Below are 26958 nucleotides of genomic sequence, written 5' to 3'. Positions count from 1 at the left end.
CAGCACACTCCTCCCATAAGGGAAGATAAGGATCCCCATGGCGCTGGACGAGCAAGAAGTGAAGTGCAGAGAAATCCAGGGAAGCCACTGCAAGGCGCAGGAGCTGGGGAAGGTGCTGGCTGAGCCAGGGGAGCAGAGCAGAATAGGTGGGGTGTGCGAATGGCTCCAGTGGGGAGGGCTCTTGGCCAGCATGTAGATTCTCAGCCTCTCTCTCCCTCTTTCTCTGCCTTTCCCCCTGGGGCCCCAGAGCTGCGCATCAAGAGGCAGAACTCCTCCGACAGCATCTCCAGCCTCAACAGCATCACCAGCCACTCCAGCATCGGCAGCGGCAAGGATGCTGATGCCAAGAAGAAGAAGAAGAAGAGCTGGGTAGGTCAGGGGGGCTGGCGGGGAGGAGGCGCAGGGGGAAATCGTGGCAGGATCTGGCCCAGGATTGGGCTGTCCATGCTGTGTTCTTAGTGCACAAGGCACCCCAGCGGCTTGGGGCTGGCCCCTTGGTGCCCCGGATTAGCACGCTGCTGTCTGCCCTGTGGGGATGCCGCAGGCCAGGACTTCCTCTCGGAAGTGCTTTGCCAACTCTGGCTCTGGGGCTGAGGGCCGAGTCGCCAGCTGGGCGGGGTTCGCAGCCTACCCAGGGAAGCTCCCCAGCCCAGTTCCAGTACGTGTGCACCATTTCGGACTGATGACTCTCGCCCTCCAATCCCACACTGGAACTGCTGGCTCCTGCAATGCAGCCTGGCGGGGGTGCAGTTGGACACAGCAGGGACTAGTCCGGTAGCCCTCCCATGCCAGGACTCCCCATGGGGGTCGGTTCCCACTTCTCTCCAGCTCAGGTAGAGGGGAAAGGCTGGCAGCAGCAGGCTAGGGGAGGCTGCCCTGGTCTCCAGGGCTCCCTAGCCGTGCAGTCACCCCAGGCAAGGCTCTGAGCAGAGTGTGTGATTAAGTCTTGCTTTGTTTTGTTTTTTCTCCCCCAATGCTGACCCCAACCCTTTTTTTCCAGGTATACGAGGTAAGTCTGACACTTCCTCCCCACCCCCACCCCCGTTCCCCATGTTTTGCCCCCCGTCCAGGGTGATTGCTCATTTCCAGTGGGACGGCACTCATGAAACTAACCATTCCATCCATTCCACTGGCGCTCACCACCTGTGGAGCATGGTCCATCCACCGGAGTTGCCGAGCCTTGCTACCTCACTGGCTTGTTATAGCTTTGAAGCCAGCTCCTCAGCCCCCATCGAGCTCTGGCCAAGGGGAGTTGGGCTCCTGGGTCTGAACTGTCAGAGGGGGCTAGGGCTATTGGGTGCCCTTGAGTTTTGGTACATGAAACACCTCAGTGGTCTTTGGAGAGATGCTCTGTCTCTGCCATAAGGCCTGGGGCTCAGGGCAGTAGTGGCTGGACCAGGTTCTCTGGCCTGGGTGGTGTAGGAGGTCAGACTGATTAATCAGAACCTGGAAACCTATGAAGCTGGGTACCCCAGCTGGCTAGTCACTGCTGATCATACAGGCCGCGCTCTGGACCTCCTCCTCCGGGTGAGAAGCAAATCCCTAGAGTGCCGCAGAGCCGGAACTTTCTGAACCTTTTGGGACTGTGACAGCGGGCTGGGTTGGCACTTGTGGGATCCTTCTGCTGCCGCTGGCCAGACTGGGAACACCCCAGGGCAGCTGTGGTGATACCTCATGTCCCCGAAACCACCTGCCTTCCAGGCGTCTGCGGGCCTCGCTCAGTCTGTGCAGGTAGCAACAGGTACAGGCCAGCCCTGAGCCCTCAGCCCGTTCTCTGCGTGTCCAGTCCCACATGCACTGAGCATTCACCAAATTATCCGGCCAACTGTTCCTGAAGGAACCGCACGTATCAGAGGATCAGCCCTCTGCACAGCATCCCCACTACGATATATTTATAGCAAACACGAGAATACGTTCATCATCAAAGACGAGATTCAAGTCATGAGGATGCTGGAAACAATGTTACGCTGAAAACAAAATCATCATACACTTTCTAGAGGCTAAACTGACCCTCCTGGCTGAAGTTTCTCTCACTCAAAGTTTTCATCAGCATCTTTAGCCAATCCAGTTGAGACCCCTTCCTCACCCTTACTCCTGGGTCGCCAGTGTCCCCACTCCCATCCCGAATCTGCTGAAACCAGATTGGACGAGAGGGCAAAGTTCTGAAAGCTCCTTCATTTACTCAGCTTGAAAGGTGGCAGCATCTGGTGCTTGGAGGGAGGGAATTTGAGAGTCAGGAGATGTGGGTCTAGCCTGACTCTGCCACTGACTGCGTGGGGCTGTGGGCAGTGACCTGCCCCTCTCTGGTGACGATGCCCAGCATTGCCACATGATCCGAGTAGATGGTGGCTGAATGACCTTCAGCCCATAGGCACAGGTTTATGGAGGTTGCAGACTCAGGCCCTAACATAGCACAGGGTCCCCTAGGGCACCCCAGTTCCTCTCAATGGGCGGTGTCCATCCTTGGAGGGAGCTGGGTCGCCCTCCTTCCTCTCTGAAATACTCAGCATGACCAGATATATTTTAATATGAAAATCTGTTGGCAAAGGCCAACTCCGCAATCCTGTGAAAGACCCCATTGTATTTCAGGGATACACACCCTCCCCAATCAAACTACATCTCCCATGATGCACTGCAGCCACGCAATTGCTATAACATACAGCCTCTCCTGGCCACAGAAGAGATTATGCATCATGGGAGTTGTAGTCTGACTGGGGATTCTAGCCCATGAAGGAGGACAGGAGCATGAGGCAACTGAACTACAACTCCCATGTAGCACCATGGCATCATTTCAGAATCAAAATATTTCATTTCCTGACTTTTTTGATGATTTTTTTTTCCCCGCTGAAAATGCAACATTTTCAGCATGGAGCCCTCCCTCCTGACCACACTGTCCAATCAGCTCTGCCCACCAAGTCTAGCCCACGGGCCGACAGGCTGATGCCCATCCCCAAGGCCCAATCCTGCCCTCTTTGAACCCAGCTTTGCATTGGCTGCAGTGGGAGCAGAACAGGGCCTTAACTGCACAGGAAAGGCCTGGTCTGTATGAATCTGTCAACCATGCTGCAACACCAGGGTAAAGAAAGGGCAATGCACAGATTGCCAGTCCTGTGACATGGCATCTGGTGATGTCCTCTGTGATCCACAAGGGCCAGTTGGCATCTTGCAGTCGATGTGCAAGCTGCTAACCCTGCGAGATGAGTGCTAAAGGGGAGCAGCCTCCTCAAGTGATCTGGGGTTGGTGTGGGACTGCGAATGAGGCAGGCGACACCCCCATTTCAGAGTCCCGTCTGGCCCCCCGAGCCATCCTGTCAGTCGGTGTCTATGTTCTGTGCCCCTGGTGTGTGCATGTATGCATGCTGCATGCTCCATCTGGGGTGCGGCTTGAGCAGTAGTCTGGGCCTCCAGGCCCCTCACGCGTTAGCAACCCCGCTGTCGTCCTTGCTGGGGAGGCTCATGCAGAGCTGGGCATGAGCAATGTCCCCTGTCCGAGCCCTCTGAGTCCGGTGAGCCTTTTGGGGCTGGATTCCCTGACCTTGGGTTGGGTTCTTTGCACCGGCAGGAGCAGCTCCGTTGAGTTCAGGGGGGTGGGCGTGAGCCTTGCAGAATGGGGACATTGGGCACCAAAGCAGGCGGCTGCATGGGCATGGCCTTCTCCCTCATACCACGAGCCAGGCTCCTCTGTGATCAGAGCCACGGAGATGTTCTGTAGCACCACATGGGCCCCCAGCCACCACGTGTTAGCACCGTAATTTGGTATCTGTGGTGTTTTTTCCCCCATACTGGAGCTTCCCACCAGCTATGCTTGACCTAGCAGAACAGACTCAAGCCCCCAGAGACAAAGACTGTGCTCTCCTTGCCTCACGCCTGCTGCCTTTCATGGCATAGCCAAGCTGGGCTTTAGGGGAATGGGACGTCCCATGCCCACCAGAATAGGATGTTCCTGTGCCAGGCTGTCCTCTAGCTGCATGCAGTGGAATGTTCCTCCGATGCCATCCCGTTCAAATAGAATCCCTTGCCAGCCAATCTTCTGCAGGTGTAGAATCGGGGATGGCGATTGGCTGGAGAGGCGGTAAGGAATTTCCCAGAGAACACTAGGACTGGGTATCCCGCATCAGAGACCTGAGGCTAATCTCTGCCTTCTGCACCCTGGATGCTGGCAGTTCCCGTCCCAGGAGTCCTGCACAGGGCAGCCGGTTACAGCTGCTTTGAGCTGAGCCAGCCCCGAACTAGATAGAACATCCGGTGCAGTAACAGGCCTACTGTGCCCTCCTGTAGGGCTGAATGGTGGAACGAGCACCCCTAGCAAAGCAGCGCTGGAAAGAGAAACCCCAAGTGCTGTCACTCAAGCTGCCGCTCTCCCCACTATCCCGTGCTCCCCTGCCAAAGCAGGGAGGGGTCCCCAGAAGTGGGCTTGGATCACACGCCTCCCTCATATTGCAGTCCCCTTTCAGAGTCGTTTCAAATGAGGGTTGGATGACAGCAGGCCAAGGTCTTCCTTGGTTGGACTCCACTGAATCCCGCAGAGTCCTGGCAGGACTGGATGTGCCCCAGGGAGCCTCCTGCTGCAGTGGAGCTGGCATAGAATGAGTGGCCCTGCTGCTGTCATGCTGACCTGGGGTGCCAAGGGGTTGTGTGTGGATGCCCGAAAGCTGCCTCACGGGGGACATATTCTGTGTGTGCTGCCAGGGGGCAGTGATGGGACCTGTCCATGGCCCCGTGGGATCTTGTCTCTGGAGTGTAACGCGGATGTGCCTCCAGCACTGGGCACTGCCTTGCTGGGTCAGCCAGGCTTGGCGAGCACCTGCGCTTGCCTCTGCTGCTGCTTGCTCGGACCCACCTCTGGATTCCATAAAGTGGAAGCGTGCCTGAGCACTGCGGGCACGATGGGGCCTGCCCATGGGGGTGGGCGTTACTGGCTGCACTCCATCGGCATTGGAGGGTTTATTCAGGGAGGCTTTTTCTCCTTCCTGGGAGCACTGGGCTCACCCGGGGCACAGCGGAGTGCTGATGGGCCTGGAACTTCTGTAGTTGGGTCCCTCGGACTGTGCTGAAGCCTCTGAGGTTACAGCTTTGTCCTGCACGGCCTTCGGTGGATCTGGGATTTGACGATCTGGGCCCTAAGCATTGGGCAGCAAGTGAGGGCAACAGGGATGGAGGTCAGGGTGGTGGGCACTCTGCCATGCAGGGTCCCCATCCCCACTTAGGTCTGGAGGGACCCTGATAGTTACAGTTGGCCCCTTCCTTATGGGTAGCATCCCTCTCCCCTGTGGGGTGGCTGAGTAGCCAAAGGAGGCAGCGCAGGCAGGACGTAAGAGGCGCCGACCCCTGGCTGGGGCTGGGTGATGTGCAAGGCGGAGCAGCTCTTTTCTTCTACCCAGGCAAGGGGATGCACCAGACATCCTGGTCGGTCTCCCTCAGTGCTGGCTCCTCTGACGCAGCCACCACCCAGCGGGATGCACTCTCTCAAGTGGGGCTGTGGGGGCACACATGGTACATGCATTTGTGATCATGGAAGATCCACCCACCCTCCTGTGGGGTTCCCCCATGGGGCCAGTGCAGCAGCAGAAGGGCTGGGGGAGCTGGAATCCCCCAGGAGGAACCCAAGATAAAGCTCTTCCTGCCAAGTGACCATGGAGTTCATCGCCTGCTGGCCAGAGCTGGGGTCAGGATGGGAGATGGCTAGTGTCACAGCTCAGGTGATCTGTGGTTTAACCTTTCCCGGTGTCGTCCTTGTCTCCTGCAGCTCCGGAGCTCGTTCAACAAGGCCTTCAGCATCAAGAAGGGCCCAAAGTCAGCCTCCTCCTACTCAGACATCGAGGAAATCGCCACCCCTGACTCCTCAGCCCCGTCCTCTCCCAAGCTGCAGCACGGCTCCACTGAGACCGCCTCGCCCTCCATCAAGTCCTCCAACTCCTCCTCCGTGGGCATCGATGCCACTGAGTAAGGGCAGCCCTTGCCCTGCGGCTCGCAGGGGCTATGCACGGGGCCAAATCTCCAGCTGGAGTAACCCAGTGACGCTGCATGGACTCCAGCTGGGAGCCTGGCCCGTAGACTCAGATTCCTGTGCCAGCTGCTCAGGCCCCAGGCCACAGTGGGGGGCACCCGGCCCCTTCTCCCTTCCTGGGTATGGCATGTCTGGAACCCAGCATTGACCCTGGCCTGGTGGATTCATTGTCCTCAGCACTGCTGCTCTGGCTGGATCTGGATGGGGGTGGACGAGGCAGCTTGGCTGGCATTCTTTGCTTCCCTAATGCTCGCTGGTCCTGCTGCCACATAGGCACAGGAAGCCATTGGTGCATTGGCATTGGCTGGGCCCTGTGACACCCCCCCCCCCCAAATCCGGCTGCTGCTCAGTCTCCTCTGAAAGCATCGCTCAGGACCCAGCAGTGGCCACTGGGTGGAAATTGGGGTCACACCTCGCTTCAGCACCCCCTAGCAGAACAGATTGTGACTGGCCACCCTACGGGTGTCTTTTCCCCGGCGCAGGCTCTTCCAGGCCAACGAGGAGGAGGAAGAGCCGGAGAAGAAGGAGGTGTCGGAACTGCGCTCAGAGCTGTGGGAGAAGGAGATGAAACTGACTGACATCCGGCTGGAGGCTCTGAACTCAGCCCACCAGCTGGACCAGCTCCGTGAGACCATGCACAACATGCAGGTGAGGGCCCCATACCTGCATGGGGAGCCACGGACTCACTGCAGAGTGGGCCTGGTTCATCGACCCTGGGCTGCTCCCTTGGCTTGCCTCTTCTGGCCATTTCCAGCCCTCTCTCTGGTGGGGCACACGGCTAGGTGTGGCCAGGCACCACCCCTGGTCTGCTCTGGGTCATGTGCTTTGAGCACACGGTCTGGCTCGTAGCCTTTGATTGTGGGGCTGCGCTCTGGTCTCATGGCATCGGGACTCAGTGACTGCACGGCACGGGAGAGGGGGTAGGCTGAGAGCCCTGCCGGAGCAGCTGGCACAGCTGGAGGGTTCCTGATCTGGGTCCATGGCCGCAGGCTCTGCTCTGTAATTCCTGCCTTCTCCACAGCTGGAGGTGGATCTCCTAAAGGCTGAGAACGACCGGCTCAAAGTGGTCCCAGGGCCTTCGTCGGTCCCGGGCTCCATCCCCGGGCACCTCAGGAGCACGTCAGCCTCCTCGTCCCCACGGCGCTCACTGGGCCTCGCTCTCGCTCAATCCTTCAGCCCTGGCTTGGCAGATACAGGTACCAGGGAGAGCAGGATGCTTTGGGAATGGGCCCTCTGTGCAGCAAGTGGGCACCGCTGACCACAGCACGGAGCCGCAACCCGCTCTGGGGCTGGAGTCTGGCGGCCTCTCTGCCACGGGCTCTAGTGTGGGCTGGGGTCAGCCCGTGCCCCATGGAGCCTGGGAGGAGCCACACAGTGGATGCAGGGGCAGGTGAAGGGCTGATGTGCAGGGAAATCCTAACCCCTGGCAGCCCCAAAGGATCTGGGACCTCCTGCCCTTGGGGCCAGATCCAAGGGTCCATCCCAGGGAGCTGAGGCGAGGGGCCTGACCCTGCCTCGTTGCAGACACTGGGAGCCATAGCAGGCTATGAGTCAGGCCCTGGCTCGCAGGGCTGTCGGAGGATGGCTGTCACCTGCTGCGGGGAGTGCAGCTTCCTGCAGCAAGCGGGGCTGACTGCTGCTCCCTCCCCAGACCTGTCACCAATGGACGCCGTGGGGGCCCAGAAGGATGAGGTGACGCTGCGGATTGTGGTGCGCATGCCGCCCCAGCACATCATCAAAGGGGTAAGGACCCCGGGGGCGCTGCCGGGCGAGCACACAACCCAGTTGGGGCGCGTGGATGGCTCACAGTGGGTGGCCCATGGCTAGCAGGGCTGGGGCCAGGTGGGACGTCCCAGCTATGCTCATGCTTTTGCCTTTGGCTTTCAGGACTTAAAGCAGCAGGAATTCTTCCTGGGCTGCAGCAAGGTGAGCGGGAAGGTGGATTGGAAGACGCTGGATGAAGCCGTCTGCCAGGTGTTCAAGGTACAGACGCTAGCAGACCCTCCAGACTTCCAGGGTTTGAGAGGTTTGCGGTGCTAGGGAACTGGGCCTTGGGCCGTGCCCTGGTTTGGAGCAGGGCACAGCTCTGCTCTCGCTGCTCCTAGCCAGCCAAGAGGGGAGACACTTGCCTAAGGGGCCTTTAAATGCCTGTGCTGGATGGGTGGAAACAGGGAGAAGGGGAGCCGATCTCTGCAGGCGTTGGACCTGTGCATGCGTCACCTCCCATGGGGGTGGGACCGTTCTGTCCATCCAATCAGTGTGGACCTCTCTCTCAAGTGGCATTCTCAGCTGAAGTTGGAAGGCCCCTCCCTAGCACCGCTGGTGCCCCAGTCCCTTGTCTCCTAGCTTAACTCCGGCCAGTGACACCCAGCTTATTGCGAGAGCTGCATGAGGCCCAGCAGCCAGTGCGCGATGGGGAGTCTCATGCTGGCCTGGTGCGGTCTCCTAGTGCTGCAGGGTGGGCCCATGTCTGGTTGGGCTGGGGGGGAGCACAGGGCTGGGATGGCAGGGGGCAGTGGATCAGGATTGAGGGGCACTAGCCAGGAGCCAGGGAAATGAGCACCGGCACTGCCCCTCTCTGCTCAGGACTACGTCACCAAGATGGACCCCGCCTCCACGCTGGGGCTGAGCACTGAGTCCGTGCATGGCTACAGCATCAGCCACGTGAAGAGGGTCCTGGACACGGAGCCCCCGGAGCTGCCCCCCTGCCGGAGGGGCGTGACCAGCATCGCCGTGGTGCTCAAAGGCCAGTACTGGGCGGGGAGAGCCGGCACCCCTGGAGACAGGGTCTGGCGTTAGCCCTGTGGGGCACGGTGTGTCCAGTGCTTCCCACCCCCTCAGTGCCAAGGGGCCACGGCTAAGGATCTGGGGAGGGAAAGAGAGGGAGCCCAGGGGTCAGCTGGGGGCACTGGGCTGGGGCACCGGGCCTCATCTGCTCCGCCACTGTCTTCTCCCAGTAGCAGGCACTGCCACTCCTGTGAGTCGGTCACCAGGAGCTGGGTGGGGAAGGGCTGGCCAGGCCCACAGCAGGGCTGCTTGCAGCATGAATGGGAGGCAGACAGGAAGGAGGTCCTGCAGGCTGTGCCCTGAAGGGGAGGAGGCCCTGGGGTCTCACTCAGGCAGCCCCCCCGGTCCTTGGGCCTGTGCTGCACGGGCAGAGTCCAGTTCAGGTCGAGCTGGGGGGTGGGCCCCATTGCAAAGCCCCTAGCTGGTCACTCTAACGCCCCCTGCCCTCCCCGACAGGCCTGAAGGAGAAGTGCGTGGACAGCCTGGTGTTCGAGACGCTCATCCCCAAGCCCATGATGCAGCACTACATCAGCCTCCTGCTCAAGCACCGGCGCCTCATCCTCTCGGGGCCCAGTGGCACGGGCAAGACCTACCTGACCAACCGGCTGGCCGAGTACCTGGTGGAGCGCTCAGGCAGGGAGGTCACCGAGGGCATCGTCAACACCTTCAACATGCACCAGCAGTCGTGCAAGGTGAAGGGCTCCGTGATGGTTCGCTGGGACCCGGATCCCCCTCCGCACTAACCCCAGGAGAGCCTGAGAACTCCAGACCCTGCTGTCCCAGCCCCGGGATCCCTCCAAGCTCTGCCGGTGCCCCTCAGTCCCAACCCACAGCCCCCTGCTGTCCCAGCCCCGGGATCCCCCCACCGCAGCTTTGCTGATGCCCCTCACTCCTGACTCACAGCCCCCTGCTATCTCAGCCCTGGGATCCCCCCTATCTCTGCCTGGTGCCCCTCAGACCTGACCCAGAGCCCCCCACTGTCCCAGCCCCGAGCTCACCCCACATTGCTCTGTTGACACCCCATGCTCCTGAAACCCCTCGCTCCCTGCTGTGATGGGTGATTCACTCCTACTGTTCCATTCCAGGACCTACAGCTGTACCTCTCCAACCTGGCCAATCAGATTGACCGGGAGACGGGCATCGGGGACGTGCCATTGGTCATCCTCCTTGATGACCTCAGCGAGGCTGGCTCCATCAGCGAGCTAGTCAATGGAGCACTCACCTGCAAATACCACAAATGGTAAGAGAGCCCCCTCGCCGCATGCTGGCCCCGCCCCCTGCTTGGTGTCGCACCAATGGCATCCAAGCCTCCGACCCTGATGCCCCCCCAGGTAGCGCCCTGTTCCCAGCACCGGGCACCGCTCCGGTAGGGGTGGGGCTGTTTGACCGAGCCGCAGCTCCCTGGGGATCGAAAGCCCCTGGGCCCCCCAGGCCCGCTCCCCAACCCCTACACCCTGCGCTTTGTGGTGAGAGCCCAGCCCCCTGCTCTCACTGGGGGCATTGGAGTGGGGAATGGAGCATTGGGACCCCAGCCTGACCTCACCCAGGGCATTGGGGGGAGGAGGGGTATGATACTTATGTTCTGTGGTTGCAGACCCCCACATGGCGCTTCCCCTGGTCTCCAGCCAGCCCCACCCCCTTGGACTCCACCCTGTGCATTACGCCGTCTGCCCCATGACATAGGGCTGGTCCAATGGGGCTCCCTGTGTCCTCCCAAGTGCACCAGCTGTGGGTCCCCTTGGCCAGGCCCCTCTCCCTCTCTCCGCAGAACCTTGGGGGGAAACCATGGGGCCCAAGCAGCTCCCCTAGCACTGGGCCATGGCACTCCCAGAGCCCAGCCCAGAAGGATGTGAGCTGGGGAGCCTCTTCCCCCTAGCCAGAGGACAAACCCAGGGCCAGTATCCTGCCCAAGTCCCTTGGCAGATCTCCTGGGTGGCAGGGAGGAGGCTGGGGACTGTTTTCTGGGCCTCTCTCCCACAAGGTGGGGGGCAGCAAGCCAATCTCTCCTCCTGTCTGAAGGGAGAGACAGTGAGATCGCTGCCCCTTCCTCTCCCCTATGCCAGCCCCAGTGGGTGACAACGTTAACCTCAAAGCAGGGGGCAGCTGTGGAGGGTTTCATGAGGCCCTGTCTGTGTCTCTCTCCCCAGCCCCTACATCATCGGCACGACCAACCAGCCCGTGAAGATGACCCCAAACCATGGCCTGCATCTCAGCTTCAGGTACTGGGGACCTCAGGGCCTGGGTGGAGGGAAAGATCCACTCTGTGGGTCCCCGCACGGCAGCTGGTCTCTCCTCTGCTTTTTGCCCTGGAGGCCTAGGCTGAGCAGGGCCCTGGACCTGACCCCTCCATCCCCGGAGGGTGCTGCTTCTGTGCCTGCCCAGCCTGGGATCCAGGGGCTTCCATGCTGGGGGGGAGCCATGACCTGCTGGGGATGTGGCACAGGCCTGATCCTGCTCCCGCTGGCCAGGGAAACAAATCCCTCCCCCCCAATCAACCCCAGTGGGAGGCTCTGGAGAGTGCTTGAGGCGTGCGTTGGGGGGCAGCATTTTAGGAGGCTTTAGGGTGTGCACTGCTGGGGTTGCAGTGCATGACATGGCTCCAGAAAGCTCTGGGGGTGCAGGGGGCACGGACTGATGCTTGGGGGTACAGTGCCCTGGGGATGCTAGAGCTGATACCAGGGGTAGGGTGCAGGGGGCGCTGGGGCTGGTGCCTGGAATACAATGCACAGGGAGCCGTGAGGCGGTGCAGGGGGCAATACCTGGGGGACAGGTGATGTGCAAGACGGTGATAGGGAAACCCCCCCCTTGACCCTACCTTACCCAAGGCCCCAGACTTTTTGCTGAGAATAGAGTAAGAGTAGGCCCAAAAGCCTTTAGCTAAGAGCAAGAGTTTTAACTTTTGCTAAACTTGTTTTTCTGTACAAAGGGCATGCTGAGGCAGAAAGATGTGGTCAGGGCCCCAAAAAGAGGAACTAGAATTGGATAAAGGGGAACCAGAATATCTGTTAAGTTACAACAGCTGAGCCTGCTGTCAGGACTACAGAAAAGGTGCTGGAACGGTCAAACCGCAGACTTGACTGGCAAAGACAATAACAGGAAAAACCATAGATGGAGAATTAATTGGTCAGCTTGCTTATCAGCATTATATTCCAAATAAGGCAAATAACATGTATAACCAGCGTGCTATGTTTTGCGGTTTTAACCTTTATAAGCTTGGTAACATTTGTAAAGGCCAGAGGAGCCTTCCCTCTGCGTAGGGAACCGCTGTCTCCCTGTGTGCACACTTGTAATCAATAAAGAGAGCCTCAGGCTGTCTGATTCAAATTCAACTGTGTGGTCGATTTTCCACAACAACGGCGAGGGGGGTGATTGTTTTGTCCGGATGTGCAGCGCTGAGCTCTCCCTGTCCCCCAGGATGCTGACGTTCTCCAACAACGTGGAGCCAGCCAATGGCTTCTTGGTCCGTTACCTGCGCCGGAAGCTGCTTGAGTCGGACAGCGACATCAACGCCAACAGGATGGAGCTGCTGCGGGTGCTGGATTGGGTGCCCAAGCTCTGGTACCACCTGCACACCTTCCTGGAGAAGCACAGCACCTCAGACTTCCTCATTGGTGAGCAGAGTGGGAGCTGAGCCAGCAGGGCCTGGGCGGACACAGGAAGTGGAGCAGACCCACTATTGCTCAGGGATTGGCTCTGCAGCTCCCCCAGCTGGCAGTTTCTCTGCCACTGGCCTTCCCACAGGGAAGGAGCCTGCAGGAGGGGGCAGGGCTAAATGCTTTGCCCCTTCTAGGCAATAATCAACTTCCATTGTCTGCTTACTGAGTCATTGGCAAACCTACCACTGACCTGGAAATGAGCCAAAGCCATCCCCCTGCACTGGTCTGATTTGTTGGCCAGGTTCCTGCAGTACAGCAGGAAGTACCGCCTTCAGAAGGCGGGACTTCTGAGAGTCACATGGCAGAGTCAGAACACAGGAGCTCCACCTTCCTGGTGAGGTGGGTGTGGTTTGGAGTCCAATTAGGATGAATGCTAAGATGGTGCTGATACTTTTTTTTTCTTCTTGGCTGTTTTTTCTTGAGAAATATCCTTTTTTCCCCCAAACCAAACATTTTTGACCATTTTTTTTTTGTGGATGACATTTCATGTTGAATTTTTCGTCAGGATTGTTACCAAAAACCATAATTAAAATTACTCATCACCTGAAACCAAGTGTTTGGGGTGACTCAAAGATTCCAAGACCCATTTTTCAATTAGGATTTTGATAAAGATTTTGATTTAAAAAAAAAAAAGTTCTGGGAAATATTTCAGAGCTCTGGGAAAGCAGCTCCATTTCTATCCCTGCCCAATCCTGGCACCCATGGCGTTTGTGGGTGGATTATTTTTGCCCTGTTTCCCCCAGCTCCACTCAGGAGCTTTCACTCTGTTATACAGCCAGCCTGCCAGGGTGTTTCCTGTGGAGGGGGATCTGGTTCCCTGCCATGGGTCCCTAATGGCCTCTCCTCCGCCAGTGTGCCGTCCCAGAGGCGGCTGCATTTCAGTGCATGTCTCTGATTTGTAAAGCCCTTGGGGTGAAAGATCCAAATTCCAGGGGATGTTTTCAGGGAGCTGCTGCCCAGCAGTGCCAGATAACATTCCCAGTGCCACCATCCTGCTCCGTCCCCAATGGCCCCTACCTCAGAGATAGCTGTGGCAAGCAGTTTGGGGTGAGTGCATCCAGTGCAGCCTTTGCAGGGGCAGACTGGCTACTTGGTCAGAGTGCTCAGCTCTAGGTGAGGGTTGGGAACAACCTCTGCCCAGGCTCCAGCGCTGTGTTTTCCATCACAGCCCTGCTGGGGTTGGGGCTGGGATCACGGCTGAGGCTGGTCCAAGTCCTTGTGGGGAGCATGCCTCCTCTGGGGAGGGGACAGGTGTTCCGGGTTGAGAACTTCATAGGGGCAGGGTTGAGGCACCTTCTGGGATCATGGTTCCCTTGTGGCTGTGCAGGCTGGGAGGAGCTGAGAGCTGGTAGCCAAGGGCTGGGGAGTTGCACGGCAGGTCCTAGAGGCCAAGTTGAGTGGGAGGGCTTGTGTCTGCTCGGCTCACCTCAGTGGCCTCTCCTTGTTCCCTCCCCTCCTGTAGGCCCCTGCTTCTTCCTGTCCTGTCCCATCGGGATTGAGGATTTCCGGACCTGGTTCATCGACCTGTGGAATAACTCCATCATCCCCTACCTGCAGGAGGGGGCAAAGGATGGGATCAAGGTACCCGGCCGAAGCCTCTGCCTGCCAAGCATGGGCTGAACTGACCCAGGGCTCTAACACCCCAGCCCTCGTGGGGGGCATCCGATCAGAAGAATGGCCCTGAGCCCTCTGCCCCACAGCCAGGAACATGACCCACAACAGAGCTGGCAGGAGATGAGGAGGGCTGGGCTAGGCAGGGTCGGGATTGAGGGGAACCAGCAGAACTGGGTATTAAAAGGTTGTCCAATCTCTGCCTGCGCTAACCCTGACCTTTCAGTCCTTCCCTGTCCTGAGCCCCACTGTCAGTCAGTGGGACTGAGCTGCAGCTACCTCTGTGGGGCAGTTGGGCCCCCGGTGCCATGAGCATTGAGCCCTGCACCCCCTCACCCAGTCTCTGCCCCCCTTTCAGGTCCATGGCCAGAAAGCAGCCTGGGAAGACCCCGTGGAGTGGGTCCGGGACACCCTGCCCTGGCCATCAGCGCAGCAGGACCAATCGAAGCTGTACCACCTGCCCCCGCCCAGCGTGGGACCCCACACCATAGCCTCCCCACCAGAGGAACGGACTGTCAAAGATACCACGCCCAGCTCCTTGGACTCCGACCCCCTGGTATGGGCCTCTTCCAGTAGGGAACGCGAATGAGCATGTGAGAGATCAGAGCCTGCGAGATACGGGGGAGGTCACAGAGGCCGTGGGGGGTAGGGCAGTGTAGTAATGGCTGAGTAGGGGGCCCTGGAGGAGAAGGGGGTTACTATGGGGAGGGTTGGTGGGGAGCACAGGGGCATCCCGGAGGCCAGCTGGCTGGTGGGGAGGTGAGTCCATCCTCCCCAGGTGTCTGTCCATACAGCGTCACAGAGCAACCCCCATCCAGGGGTGTCTCAGGCTGGAACCGCTCCCCAGAGAGATTCCATTGAGCACGTGGCTGATAGCAGGGCCGCTCCATATAATGGGTGCCGGGGGGAGCAAGCCGAAACGCGTGGCAGATGGTGGGGGCCCAGTACAAGCAGGCTGGTATCTGGCTTGGTCTGCAAACAGGCATCCCTTGTCAGCCCTGCAATGCACAATACACACCCCATCAGACCGAGAGAGAAGCATCTGTTACCCCCTGCCTGGAAAGAACCCACCTGCTCAGCACCCCTCCCGGGCTGACCGGCCTTACCTTCCAACCATAATTTTCAGTGTAGTCACATAACTTCTTCAGTCTTTACCTTACTCACATTTTGCAACGCTTACGAGGAGCAGCAGGCTACTGACTCTCAGTCATGACCTCATGTTGCCACCCTTTGGTGAACTTGTGTGTCTACTTGTCCCCAGGGATCCCTATGAAAATCTGTGTACCCCAGGGCCAGTTGGCACCGAGAGGTTCCTGGGTTACAGAGCTCCAGCTGAAGGATGGGAATGTAGGGTGGGGACTCCGCAGTTCAGGAGTGGCGGGCTCTGGTAGAGCTGAGGGCTGGGGCAGGATTGGCTGACGGTCAAGGGCGAGGGGGGGCTGTGGGTCAGGTGTGGGGGGCGTTGGCCATACCCCGCTGCAGATGTGCCTGGCTGTGACCCACTCTCGGTGCTCTTGCCTCCTGCGCAGATGGCCATGTTGCTGAAGCTCCAGGAAGCAGCCAACTACATCGAGTCCCCGGACCGAGAGACCCTGGTGGATCCCAACCTGCAGCCGACGCCGTGAGGCCTTACCGCACTGGGGAGGGGAGCTCGCCGTCCTTGGCCGCCAGCTGGTTTTGCTTTTCGTTTGGTCTCCTGGGAGTGTGCAGCCAGGGCTGGAAAGCGGCGGGGACGTGAAGCTCTGGCACATCCCCTTTGGGCATGGGGGCAGCGGGGCTCGGCCCCCAAGAGAGCGCAAGGCACCTGCCTCCCAGTCTGACTCTGGTGGTAGGAGAATCCTGGTTTCTCTTCTTGGTTTTTCTGTCTCTGTCGCAAACTCCTCGGGATTGGGAGCCGAATGCAGCCAACACAGACTCCCCGGCACCAACAGGCAGGCACCTGCATGGGGCGGGGACCCCGCGGGGCCCCTCTCAGGGTGTGGCGGGGGGGTAGGGAGGAGCATGCAGCCCCAGAACAAGAGGATTTTTTTATTTTAATGAAATAATCTACGGGGCAAAGAGAAGAACAAATTCCTGATGAACGTGTCTGAGTCACGCTGTCAGAGACCCACTGTTTTCCGCTGTCTCCCGTGCCAACCACCCTACAAACTCCAGTGCAAGCGAAGGCCTGGGAGGAGGAGGCGGACTCTCAGCTCTGTCTTTGTACGTCCCTTATTTAATCTGCATGACCGTCATTTAAACCAGGACTTCCCAACAAACCCTGCTTTGGTTAGATTATTTTCCCCCACTCCCACCTACCCATTTGATTTGGACAGAGTTCAGCTCTTCCTTTGTTCCTCTGGTTCTGGTTGGTTCCTCCCCATTGCTGCGGCCCAAGGAGGGTCAGGCAGCCTCACATTGAGTCGATTCCTTTTTTCCATTTCCATTGGACTCGTTTATTTTTGTAGCTGTTGTTTTTGTCTCCCCCCACCCCCAGTCACCTCGGTGATGAAACTGGTGCTGACTGGATGCTCTCCAGTAACTGATTTCCCCCCTCGCAGCTCCTGTCAGACTCAACGTGGCTTCAGTTGGCAGCACGACGCTCACAAAGAAGCACAACTGGCTGGGGGGGGGGGTTCCCTCCCCACCTCCCACTTTGTGACACCCATCTTCCATAAGCACAAGATGCCCGTAGCTGGGGGCCAGGCCCTGACAGTGGGAGCTGAGAGACAGTGCTGCTGCGGCCCCTGGTGCCTAAAGTCCGAGGGAGTAGCCAGAGATGGTGACAAACTCCCACCAAGCCAGGAGAGCTGGTAGCGTCCGTCCCCCATGAGCGTTCCCGGCTGGCTAGGGTAGAGGGTGACAGGACATTGAGACGAGGGTGCTGACAGAGAATGCCCTGCCTATGACATATCTCCGTGCATGGTTAGTGCATGCAGAGCTCTTGCTCCGTGTCCAGCATAGAGATCTCAGTAGCTGTTAGGTGGCATCTAGACAAGGGGTGGGCAGCATATGAGCCTCCCTCCTCCATGCACAGAAGCAGGGGAACCAGGGAAAGAGCCCCCTCCACCTCCCACAGTCAGCGCCCTTGGAGAGCCCTTCCTCATTTCCCTCCAGCCCCAGGACAGGCTGGGAGTGTTGGCGTAGGTCCATTCATGCGGTGGGTTCAGTACAGCTGGTGTGCATTACATTGCAGGGGTCTCTCGTCTCAGGAGTTCCAAGTTTGATTTGGATGGCACCATCCCACGTCTGTCATTGATAGCTTTCTGGACATCAGAAGGCCATGAAATAGCCTGAGCTAGCAGCCCTAGACATTCAGGCCAGAGGGAACCATTCTCATCTCTGCTCAGCACCTGCATAGCACAGGCTAGAGAACTCTCCCCTGTCCCACTCCCCATTCTTGCATCTAGCCCACAGCTTGAGTGTGATGGCTTAGAAAGAGACACCCAGTCTTGATTTAAAGGCTCTAAGTTGTGGAGAATGTACCCTGGCCCTCGGTGACCATAGGACTTGGTGATGTGCAGACACGTTCTCTAGGCAACTACTCCCCCAGGGCCATTCATATATTCAGCCCAGGAGGCCAGTAACTTGTGGCCCGAGGGATAATCTCAGCCCCGTGGGTGCTGTTTCCTAGCAATCGAGACAGACTAGCACCTCGGGTTGAGTCTCTGGCAAGCAGCCTGTGGTCTTGCTTGAAATTCAGCCTGAGTTGCTCAAACTGAGCTGTGGGTGGAGGCACGTCCCTTCCCCGGAGCAGGAAGCTGCCAAGGGATCTCCCTTGCCCAGGACCACACAGGGAGCAGAAGCCCCTGTCTGGGAAGCTGCCCTGCCTCGTGCTGCGGACTGAATCTGCGCTGCTGTCCCTGCAAGCTGTGAAGAGCCAGGCCAAGACCTGCAAAAGAAATATGCAACTGTACAGCCAAAAGAGGTGGCTGTGGAATGGGGGAAACGAACCATGGTGCTGCAATGCTGCCTTATTACCTCTGCCAAAGGGGCAGCCTGGAGCGTATGAGGCAAGGGCACATGTTGGCCAAATCATTGGGTACGTGGCTGGACTCCAACCCATGAGCACCAAACAGAGTCAATATGTGTAACCAGGGGAAGGGAGAGGGGGCATGTTTAACCTCGTCTCTGCTGGTGCCTGCGGTGCTCCTGTCCTGCATAAATATTCCACTGATGTGCATTCAGGGACTGCCAAGGCCCGCACTGCTCTCCAGCGAGCAGGGAGGAAAGCCGAACTGGAAACGCAGTCCTGGCCCCACTGCACTCCCTGCTGTGGAGTGCTGGGCTCCAACTAGCACCGACCCCAGCTCCCCATGGGCTGGGATAGGTCGATCCGTGTCCAGCTCCATGACTTGGAGGGGTGTCTGCTGCTAACAGAGATGCATCCCTGGCCTCTGCCCACTGTGCTCGGGTTTGACGTCACTGCCGTCCGTGAGCTGGGTCTCATGAGCGTCTGTAACCAGGCAGTTCTGGACCAGGTCTCTCAGCCTCCAAGGGCCTGTTGGAGCCGAGGACCCTGCTTATGCTTCCGGGGGTCCAGAGAACCTCACCCAGGGATTCCTGCTGCCAGCCAAAGCTCATGGTTGGATTCAAGTGGATCATGTAGAGAGAGACTCAGTCATGATTTCAAGGCTCCACATGATGGAGAATCCACCCCGTCCCTACGTGACCGTGGACATGACTTACAAATACGTCCTCTAGGTGAACTCCTGGCCCTATTGCACTCCACCTGGTGCCGTCCACAGCCAGAGCTGCTGCGCCAGCCTTGTCTCTTGACAGATCTGATCCCATGGGCCAACCCTGCCCAGGTGCCTACGCTGTCCCATGCAGCTTGCTGCCTGTGCTGGGGAGGTGGCTATAGGTACACGCTGGTGAACGACGCACGAGTGGAGGAGAGAGCAATAGCTCCAATCTTGGCTCTCCCTATCCTGCAGCCTGTTGCGTTGAGTTCACCCTGGTGGCGATGGAGGGCGGAGGTGTGGAGTAGCGGAACCAGTGCCCAATGCTGGTGGTTACTGGAGCCCTGTGGATCTGGTCAAATGCAGCAGCCTGGCATCTTGGTGGGGAGGGCAGGGCAGTGGGCTCCTGGCTCGATGAACAGCCCCGCAGCAGGGAGCAAGGGTGAACTTCGCTGCTAGTGTGTGGGGCAAACCTCCACCAACATGTCACAGGCAGAGTGCAGTCAGCTGCCTCCCCTTCAGCCTGGACCCACTGCCCTGCCTTCCCAAAGGGCGTGTCTGGCAGGAGGCAGGTGCTGCTGTCTTTTTGATTTGCTTTTGCTCAGAGACGACACAAAACAACACCCGTCCTGCCTTTCTCAGTCACGTGCTATCTTGGGGTGCAGGGCTTGGGGGTTTGGCACATGGCACCTCTGGGTATGACCAAGGCCTGTGCACAGAATCTCTCTCTGTCCCTGACTCTCCGGGGGCTTAAAACCAACCCAAGAGGCCTTTTAGTGTAGGAAAATCTGGCCTGGTGCATTTCCCCGCTCTTCTCCCCCCACCCCCACCCCGAAGCTGTGTGTGTGTAGGTGCGGGGGGGCGTTCCCACTGAAATGTATCTGTGACCCTCCCAAGGGCAGACCCTTGGACTGGCACTGCCAGGGATTTGCAGCAATGTTGTGTGCAGATCTAAGGTGCTCGCTTCGCTCTGTGTGTGTAATCGTGGACACGTGCGCCCTGTCAATGTAACCCAATACGTGGGGGTGCCTGCACAACACTGGGAACTTGGGGGAGAGGAGGAGGATAGGTTTGGCTGTAGCAGAAGGTTTCATTGGCTGGTTTAATGTGCACAATCCCCGTGGGCGCTGGTTTTTGCTACTCTTGGTTATGAGCTTTACCTCACGCAGATCTGCTGATGATATGGGCCAGCCCCTCGAGCGGTGGAAATCGGTCCAGCTGCACTGGAGCATTACGGCAGAGGTGAAGCGACAAATGGACATAGATGATGTCCGTGGCTCTTAACAATGGAGGTAGAATCAGCGCAGACAGAGATGGGACACACCAGACTTTTCTCCATCTAGTCTTATCCTGCAGACTCTAGTCTCCAGGGCTTTGGTCTGTGATCTTAAACGACTCAAGCAATGACCCAGCCACCTCTGCCCCAGGGCGATTATTCCAAACAGATCCCTCTTACTGCTGAGAAATTTTCTTTTGCTCAAAACTCCCATTGTCCCAACCCACGTGATTCCTCCTCTTCCATCAGCGCCTTTCCAAGAGTTGCGGGCAATTAGCAGTCCCTCGCTGTCTCTTAATCACTGCTTAGCAACGCTGTTAATACTGAGTTCTCTTCGTTCTTCCCCCTACTGTTCATTTCTCCAGCTCCATCCTCACCGGAGCTGCTCATCTCTCAATTCCCTTTGCTTTGGTATTAACACCGATGTTAGAGGAGCAGCCAGAGAGCCCATTCAGGATTGGGGCCTGGGTGTGCTGCACAAACTCTCAGCAGGACCAAGGTCAAGAGCTTCAAAGATATTTTGGTGCCTGACTCCTGTTGGTTTCTGGGTCATGGTCGAAGAAAAATCATTGGCATCTTTCAGGCAAAGATGAGCCCAACGCCAAACCCAGATCCCCCACCCCCAGCCCCCACACACACGTTTGGGTTCAGAGCTGGATTCACACTGGGAAGCTGGGCCCTGTCCCAAAAGGAGGTGCCGTATTCTGGTTTTCAGTGTTTGGCAGAACAGATAGGGTGACCAGACAGCAAGTGTAAAAAATCAGGATGGCGTGGGGGGTAATAGGTGCCTATATAAAAAAAGGCCCCCAAAACTGGGACTGTCCCTATAAAATCGGGACATCTGGTCACCCTAATTCCACTTGGCTGGGTAATGAAATCCCCACTGGAATCCAGTGATCCCACCTGGAGGTTTCTTTTACTCTCCTTGTGGCTTCCGTTTTGGAGACCTGGGTTTGAAGGCGCTCAGCAGCTGTTGCTTCTGGGGGGACTTTCCCAGGTATGTAGGCACCTCACCCCCATTTCATTTCAGTGGGTGTGAGGCACTTGAATCTCTTTTGAGGATCCAGGCCCTAGACCTTAATTTCTTGCCCAACCGCACCCATTATTTCACCCTCCTCACCGTGGCCAGGCGTCCTTGTGAGTGCACCGGCACTGGGCTGGGTATGGCCCAGTTGGGTGTCCGGGACCCAGCTGCATTCTGTAGGCTTTGAATCAACCCTTGGCCTCTAGCTCCTGATTCCAGGTTTGTGCCCATTCCTGGCGAGGGAGGAAGAGCCAAGAGGTAGCGTATTAAACCAGCCAAGCCCCCACTGGCAGGAACGCAGCAAGCTGCATGGCACAGGCGACGTCTCTACAGGGTGAGCCCTGGTCCTTGTCTGTCTGCTCTGTATCACGGCACGTCCCCGCTGCGCCCTTCTCTAGCTCTGGATGAGCCGGGCGCTTTGCACAGTGATTTACCCACCACGTGCTGGGCTTGACACGGGCGTTTTCTCTCATTTGCCTTTTCTGTTCACACTGTAGGATAAGGACACTGTAAATAGCGCTGTACCCGGAGGCCCCGGGTGAGTTGGATGGGGCCCAGCCCCACCTGTCTGTCCCTTTTTGTACTGTGTGTGAATAACTGTGCTGTGCTGACTCATGTTTCTGATTGTGTAAGACACCAGCCCAGCAATCGCTATAGGGCAGTAGCAAGAACTGGGGGACATGAGCCCTGCCCCATCAGCCTGGGACTGCCCCCCATCTGCCCCCTTGCATGGGCTGCAGGAACAGCAGTGCTAGAGAGGGCAGCACGGGACAGGAGGGCTTCTGGGGCCTGATGCTGAGAGCTTGTGGGGGGTGGGGTGAGAGGCCTGTTTCTAACAGGCTACGACTGGGCGTTTAAAAGGAGCCTAAGGGCATGAGACCCCCAGCTCCCCTTGAACCGCATCTGGGTGCCTCACTCCCGGAGCCCTTGGCTGTTGCCTGCAGTTCGGCTCTGTCCCTAGGAGCAGCCCTTGTCCATCCAGTATGGGGAGACCCACCCAGAGTTGGAAGCAGCTCTTTCCTCTGCCCCTGCCTCCCCCGCAAGCTCTGGTTTCCATTCCCAATTCAAGTGAGGCTCCCCTGCCTTCCCCCCCACCAGGCACCCCATAAGCAAGGGAGCTCAGCGCTCAGTGTAGGGAGAGCAATGGGTTGCTGCCCGCTCACACCTGCTGGGTGAGGCCCCGAAGGCCTGAGCTGACCAGCTGGAGGGAGGATTTTAAAGAAACAGGCTCAAGTCCCCACTTTTACTGGGGGGGGGGGGAGAGACATGGTTGACTTTAGTGGCGTTACTCCTGATTTACACCAGAGGGAGTGAGGGGGAATCGGGCCTGTAGGGTGATAGTATATATGATTAGCCTCAGCAAGGAGGGATGCAAGGCTGGAGATGCCAAAGTGCTAATTACATTTTACTGGCCAGCTCCTCAGCTGCTGCAGATCAGCAGGTGTGGACTTCAGTGGAGTTCTGCCCTTTTACACCAGCTGAGGAGTGAGCCCTGCATATGGACGGGATGGGGGAGAGAGGACACCTGTGAGAGCAAGCAAACAGCCTGGGGCCCAATGCTCCAGCCCTGCAGAGAGGGGCTCAGTGCTGGCTGCCTCCTTTAGCAAATGCAGGGCCTGCGGGGGGGCAGAGGGGCGGGAATGTGGGGCCAGCCTTTGAAGCTGTCCTAACTTCAGCCCCTGCTTTGCAAAAAAAAAAAAATTGTGGGAATTCCACCCATCAGTCCATGAGCAAGCCAAAGGGAGACGGTGGCTGGTTCCTCCGGGCTCTGCCTGCAGCGTTGGTGCTAAGATACCCAGGGCCTTGATGCCCATGGAAGGCGGAGTGAGGCTGTTGGAAAAGCTGATAATTGCACTAATTCATCCAACCATTGGCCAACCTAACCTCCCTTCCCCACCTCCCCTGTCAAAGACATTGATTAATCCTTTCTGCCTCCCCCCCACCCCCCGAGCCTGGGCTGCACTCCATCAGGGGATGGAGTTAGGATTCCTCCAAAATCTTGTGTCCCCTTGGCCCATTAGCGACTGCTGCCGGGTGGCCCAGAACGTACGAGTTTAGCTTTTTTCTATTAAAAACAAATCAACCTTTTTTTTTATTGAATAAAAAAAAACCTGAAATGGATGAATTCCTGTTTTAGATGAGCTGTGTAATTGATGAGGTTCTGTGTTTCTTAACTGCATGGTATTCTGCTGAGGGGGTTTTATAGCACTTTTTAAATTTCTCTTAAGACTTTGGTCCAAATTTCTACTGCTTTCTCTCTGCTGTCTGTCTTTGCTTTCTCCTTTCCTTCTCAAAGAGATTCTTTGTAGACTTGCTCCATTTTATACCTGATGTGACACGATAAAAAGCCACGAGTCAGACATTGTACATAGCTGCGGAAACAATCATGGGACACCAACACGAGCTGGACTGTTTCCAAGATGAATCGTTTTTACTTAAGTTTAAAAATTTTAAAAAGAAGAAGAAGAAGCCAGAGACAGGCTTTTAAAATACTACTACTAATAATAAAGACATAGAGCAAAATACAACCTTCCACCTACTCATCTCTTGCTGCCCAAGCCAGTCACACCAAATGGCATGTCTCCTCTGGGGTCATCTGTCTAACACCTTAGAAGTTCAATAAATTTATCTCCTGTACTATTTGTCTGTTGGTCCTATTTATCCCAGGAAGGGGAGGGAGGGGCTGCCTCTAAGCCCCACCCCTACCGCTTGATCTAGAAGGTTGATACTGACTCCCTTGCTAATTACTGTCATATTGTAATGGGTAGGGAACTTAAGCCAGAGAACACTGCCCTCTACTGCATAGAATCAGAGCTGTTCAACTGTGTGTCAAGCTGGGATGCATAAACACGAATCTCAAGTAGGAGCAGGGAGGTTCTTCTTCGAGTGCTTGCTCATATCCATTCCAGTTAGGTGTGCGCGTGACTCGTGCACGTTCGTCGGAGATTTTTACCCTAGCAACACTCGGTGGGCCGGCAGGGCGCCCCCTGGAGTGGTGCCGCTATGGCGGCGGATATATACCCCTGCCAGCCCCTCCGCTCCTCAGTTCCTTCTTACTGCCCGTGTCAGTCATTGGAACAGTGGAGCGCGGCTTAGCTGATATCCACCTACCTAGCTATTTGCTCGTTTATATAGTTATTGTGTACATAGTTCATTTTCTATAGTTCTAGTTAGCATTTATATTAGTAGTTATTATGGTAGTTGTGTGTATAGTTAAAGAGGATCGGGGGCTAGCCCCTTCTCCCCCGGTACTGGGGTCCATGCCCAGTTCACCAGGCTTCAAACCCTGCGCGGCCTGTCATCGACCGATGCCCACAGGAGACCCGCACGACTCCTGTTGAAGTGCCTGGGTGAATCCCACCTTGCAGACAAGTGCTGAATCTGCAAGGCTTTCAAGCCCCGGACAAAGGAAGAGCGGGACATTCGCCTGAAGCAACTTTTGATGGAGGCAGCTCTAACTCCTCCATCCTAGGCACCGACTCCGGCACCGGGGACAAGTGCCTCCTCCGTACTGGAGCGCACGGTTCCAGTAAAGGCTCCTCGGCACCAGCCTTCACCGTCTCAACTTTCTGGCCGGCACTGATCCCTCTCCCCGAGGAGCAAGAGGCACCTGTGGCACCTGTATCTATGCCGCAGTCGGAGCGTACATCTAAGGCGGACCGCCCGGCACCGTCAACTGCCGCAGCATCGCTTGCCTCCACACCGTTGATTCCAGTCTCACAGGAGCCATCGAGTCTGGTGCCTACTAGCTCCCCAGCGCACGCTGTGGTTGAGGTCATCGTGCCCTCCACACGGAGACCTTCTCCACGGCTTGGGAACTAATTGCTTTGATGGAGCCTGAGCTGCCCAAAGCCCCGGCACCGCCGGTGGGGGTTGTTCAGTCATTGGGCAAGCCCGCCATGATGAGGCCATCTTCGCCGGGCACTATCGAACGCCGCCGGTCCTGATCCACGTCCCGCAGACACTCTCGGTCCCGCCATCGCTCCTGATCCCGGCACCGCTCACAGTCCCGGTACCGCTCTCCATCCCGGTACTGGTTGTACTCGCGGCACTGCTCGAGATCCCAGTCTCCATCGCGGTACTCTCGGCACCGGTCCAGATCTCGGCACCGGTTGACCTCCCGGCATCGCGCTGGTCGCAGGTCCCGGTCCCGCTCCCGGCACTGCTATGACTCCCTGTACTGTTCGCCGGTACCACGCAGACAAGAGTGCATTGGACAGAGAGACCTAGTCCAATCCACTTCAGCTCCTCTGTGGCCTTCGTGTCATCCATCCGTGTCCTCCCATGTGGACAGTGCCTCCTACGGGGATTTGGATATGCATGCCCATGGCCCGGACCACGGACCTCATCAGTGGTCCTTTTGGATACCTTGGGCTTATCATCAAGCCCAAGGTGAACCGACTGGCCCATCACGCTCCGGTTACTCAGAGCACCGTGTGCCCGAGGCCACCGTCAGCAGACCTCCCCCCACTGGCACAGAGGAAACCAGTGCACACGCACTGGACCCGCATGATCTTCTGGAGACGGAGGTCCCCCCGGAACAGGCGTCAGTACAGGACCCACTCGTCCCGGGGCTGTCATCCTCCTCTTCCCCAGATGAGGCAGTAGCGGGGACATCATCCTTGGGGCCACCTCCGATTGACCTCCGGTCACACCAGGACCTTCTGCGGCGTGTCGCCCAGAATATCAACCTTCCGGTAGAGGAGGTTCCAGAGGTGGAGGATCCGGTGATTAGCATCTTGTCCGCAGAGACACCAACCAGAGTGGCTCTCCCTTTCATCCGTTCGATCCAGGCTAGAGCAGACACTATCTGGCAATCCCCGGCTTCCATCCCACCCACAGCCAAGGGGGTCGAACGGAAATACATGGTGCCTTCCAAGGGGTATGAGTACCTCTATGTGCACCCCGCTTCCTGTTCATTGGTGGTACAGTCCATCAACAAACGGGAGCGCCATGGCCAACAAGCCCCTGCACCTAAATCTAGGGAGGCCAGGCGCATGGATTTGTTGGGATGGAAAATCTATTCCGCGGGAGGCCGCCAACTCTGCGTGGTGAACCAACAAGCCCTCCTGAGCAGATACAATTACAATACCTGGGATGCGGTCGGGAAGTTTACCGAGTTGGTTCCGCAGGATTCCCGCCAGGAATTTGCAGCACTCCTGGAGGAGGGGAAGAGGGTCACGAGGACCTCCTTACAAGCCTCGCTAGATGCCGCCTATTCGGTGGCTAGAACTGTCGCCTCTGTCATAGCCATGCACCGTATATCATGGTTGCAAGTGTCCGGCCTGCCACCTGAGCTGCAACATACCATACAAGACTTGCCATTTGATGGACAAGGCTTGTTCTCGCAAAAGACGGACCCCAGACTGCAGAGTCTAAAGGACAACCACGTAATTATGCGTTTGTTGGGAATGCATACGCCTCAGACTCAAAGACAGTCATTCCGCTCCCAACCTCAGCGCCCTTACCCCCCGCCTCAGCCAAGACAAGACTTTGCCAGAAGACAAGGTCGTACCAATCGCAGACGTCAGTCTGGACCTCAAGGGGGTAACAATTCCGGTCCCACCAAACCAACACCGGGACCCAAATCAAACTTTTGAGGGTGCACCCGAGAGCAGTGTACCAATTGCCTCCCCGGATCTCTTTCAGTTCTACAACCGCCTTTCCCCGTTCCTCCCTGTGTGGTCCCAATTGACTTCAGATCGTTGGGGCCTACATACGGTGGAGCTTGGATACCATCTTCAGTTTGTTTCACCCCCTCCCTCCCACCCCCCCTCATTCCTCTTCAGGGACCCCTCTCACGAGCAACTCCTTATCCAGGAGGTCCGCAAGCTCCTCTTAATCGGAGCTATAGAGGAGGTACCGGAGGAGTTAAGGGGCAAGGGGTTTTATTCCCGATATTTCCTAATTCCCAAGGCAAAAGGGGGCCTCCGGCC

The 26958-nt window shown here is 57.6% G+C and overlaps 2 protein-coding genes across 13 annotated transcripts in view; one reads left to right on the top strand and one right to left on the bottom strand.

The window, feature by feature from the left end:
- The window catches only part of NAV1 (neuron navigator 1), a 285045-nt gene extending 265863 nt beyond the window's left edge, over nucleotides 1–19182 (top strand). For all 10 annotated transcript variants that reach the window (XM_050956066.1, XM_050956060.1, XM_050956065.1 and 7 more), the window contains 14 exons: nucleotides 248–369; nucleotides 5747–5943; nucleotides 6490–6655; nucleotides 7029–7203; nucleotides 7659–7750; nucleotides 7895–7990; nucleotides 8594–8753; nucleotides 9251–9486; nucleotides 9880–10034; nucleotides 10942–11013; nucleotides 12209–12405; nucleotides 13913–14031; nucleotides 14420–14617; nucleotides 15591–19182. In XM_050956066.1, the coding sequence (XP_050812023.1) occupies nucleotides 248–369; nucleotides 5747–5943; nucleotides 6490–6655; nucleotides 7029–7203; nucleotides 7659–7750; nucleotides 7895–7990; nucleotides 8594–8753; nucleotides 9251–9486; nucleotides 9880–10034; nucleotides 10942–11013; nucleotides 12209–12405; nucleotides 13913–14031; nucleotides 14420–14617; nucleotides 15591–15686 (2081 nt within the window). In that variant the 3' untranslated portion in view covers nucleotides 15687–19182. The remainder of the gene's footprint in view (nucleotides 1–247; nucleotides 370–5746; nucleotides 5944–6489; nucleotides 6656–7028; nucleotides 7204–7658; nucleotides 7751–7894; nucleotides 7991–8593; nucleotides 8754–9250; nucleotides 9487–9879; nucleotides 10035–10941; nucleotides 11014–12208; nucleotides 12406–13912; nucleotides 14032–14419; nucleotides 14618–15590) is intronic.
- Nucleotides 1–26958, bottom strand: part of PPP1R12B (protein phosphatase 1 regulatory subunit 12B) — a 602395-nt gene that overhangs the window by 170986 nt on the left and 404451 nt on the right. The gene's annotated exons all lie outside the window — the stretch shown is intronic.

The sequence above is a fragment of the Gopherus flavomarginatus genome, chromosome 5 (genome assembly GCF_025201925.1).
Source record: "Gopherus flavomarginatus isolate rGopFla2 chromosome 5, rGopFla2.mat.asm, whole genome shotgun sequence".
In the NCBI taxonomy this organism is placed as follows: Eukaryota; Metazoa; Chordata; order Testudines; family Testudinidae; genus Gopherus; species Gopherus flavomarginatus.
The sequence above is the reverse complement of the archived record's forward strand: the minus strand, read 5'-3'. Positions and strand labels throughout refer to the sequence as shown.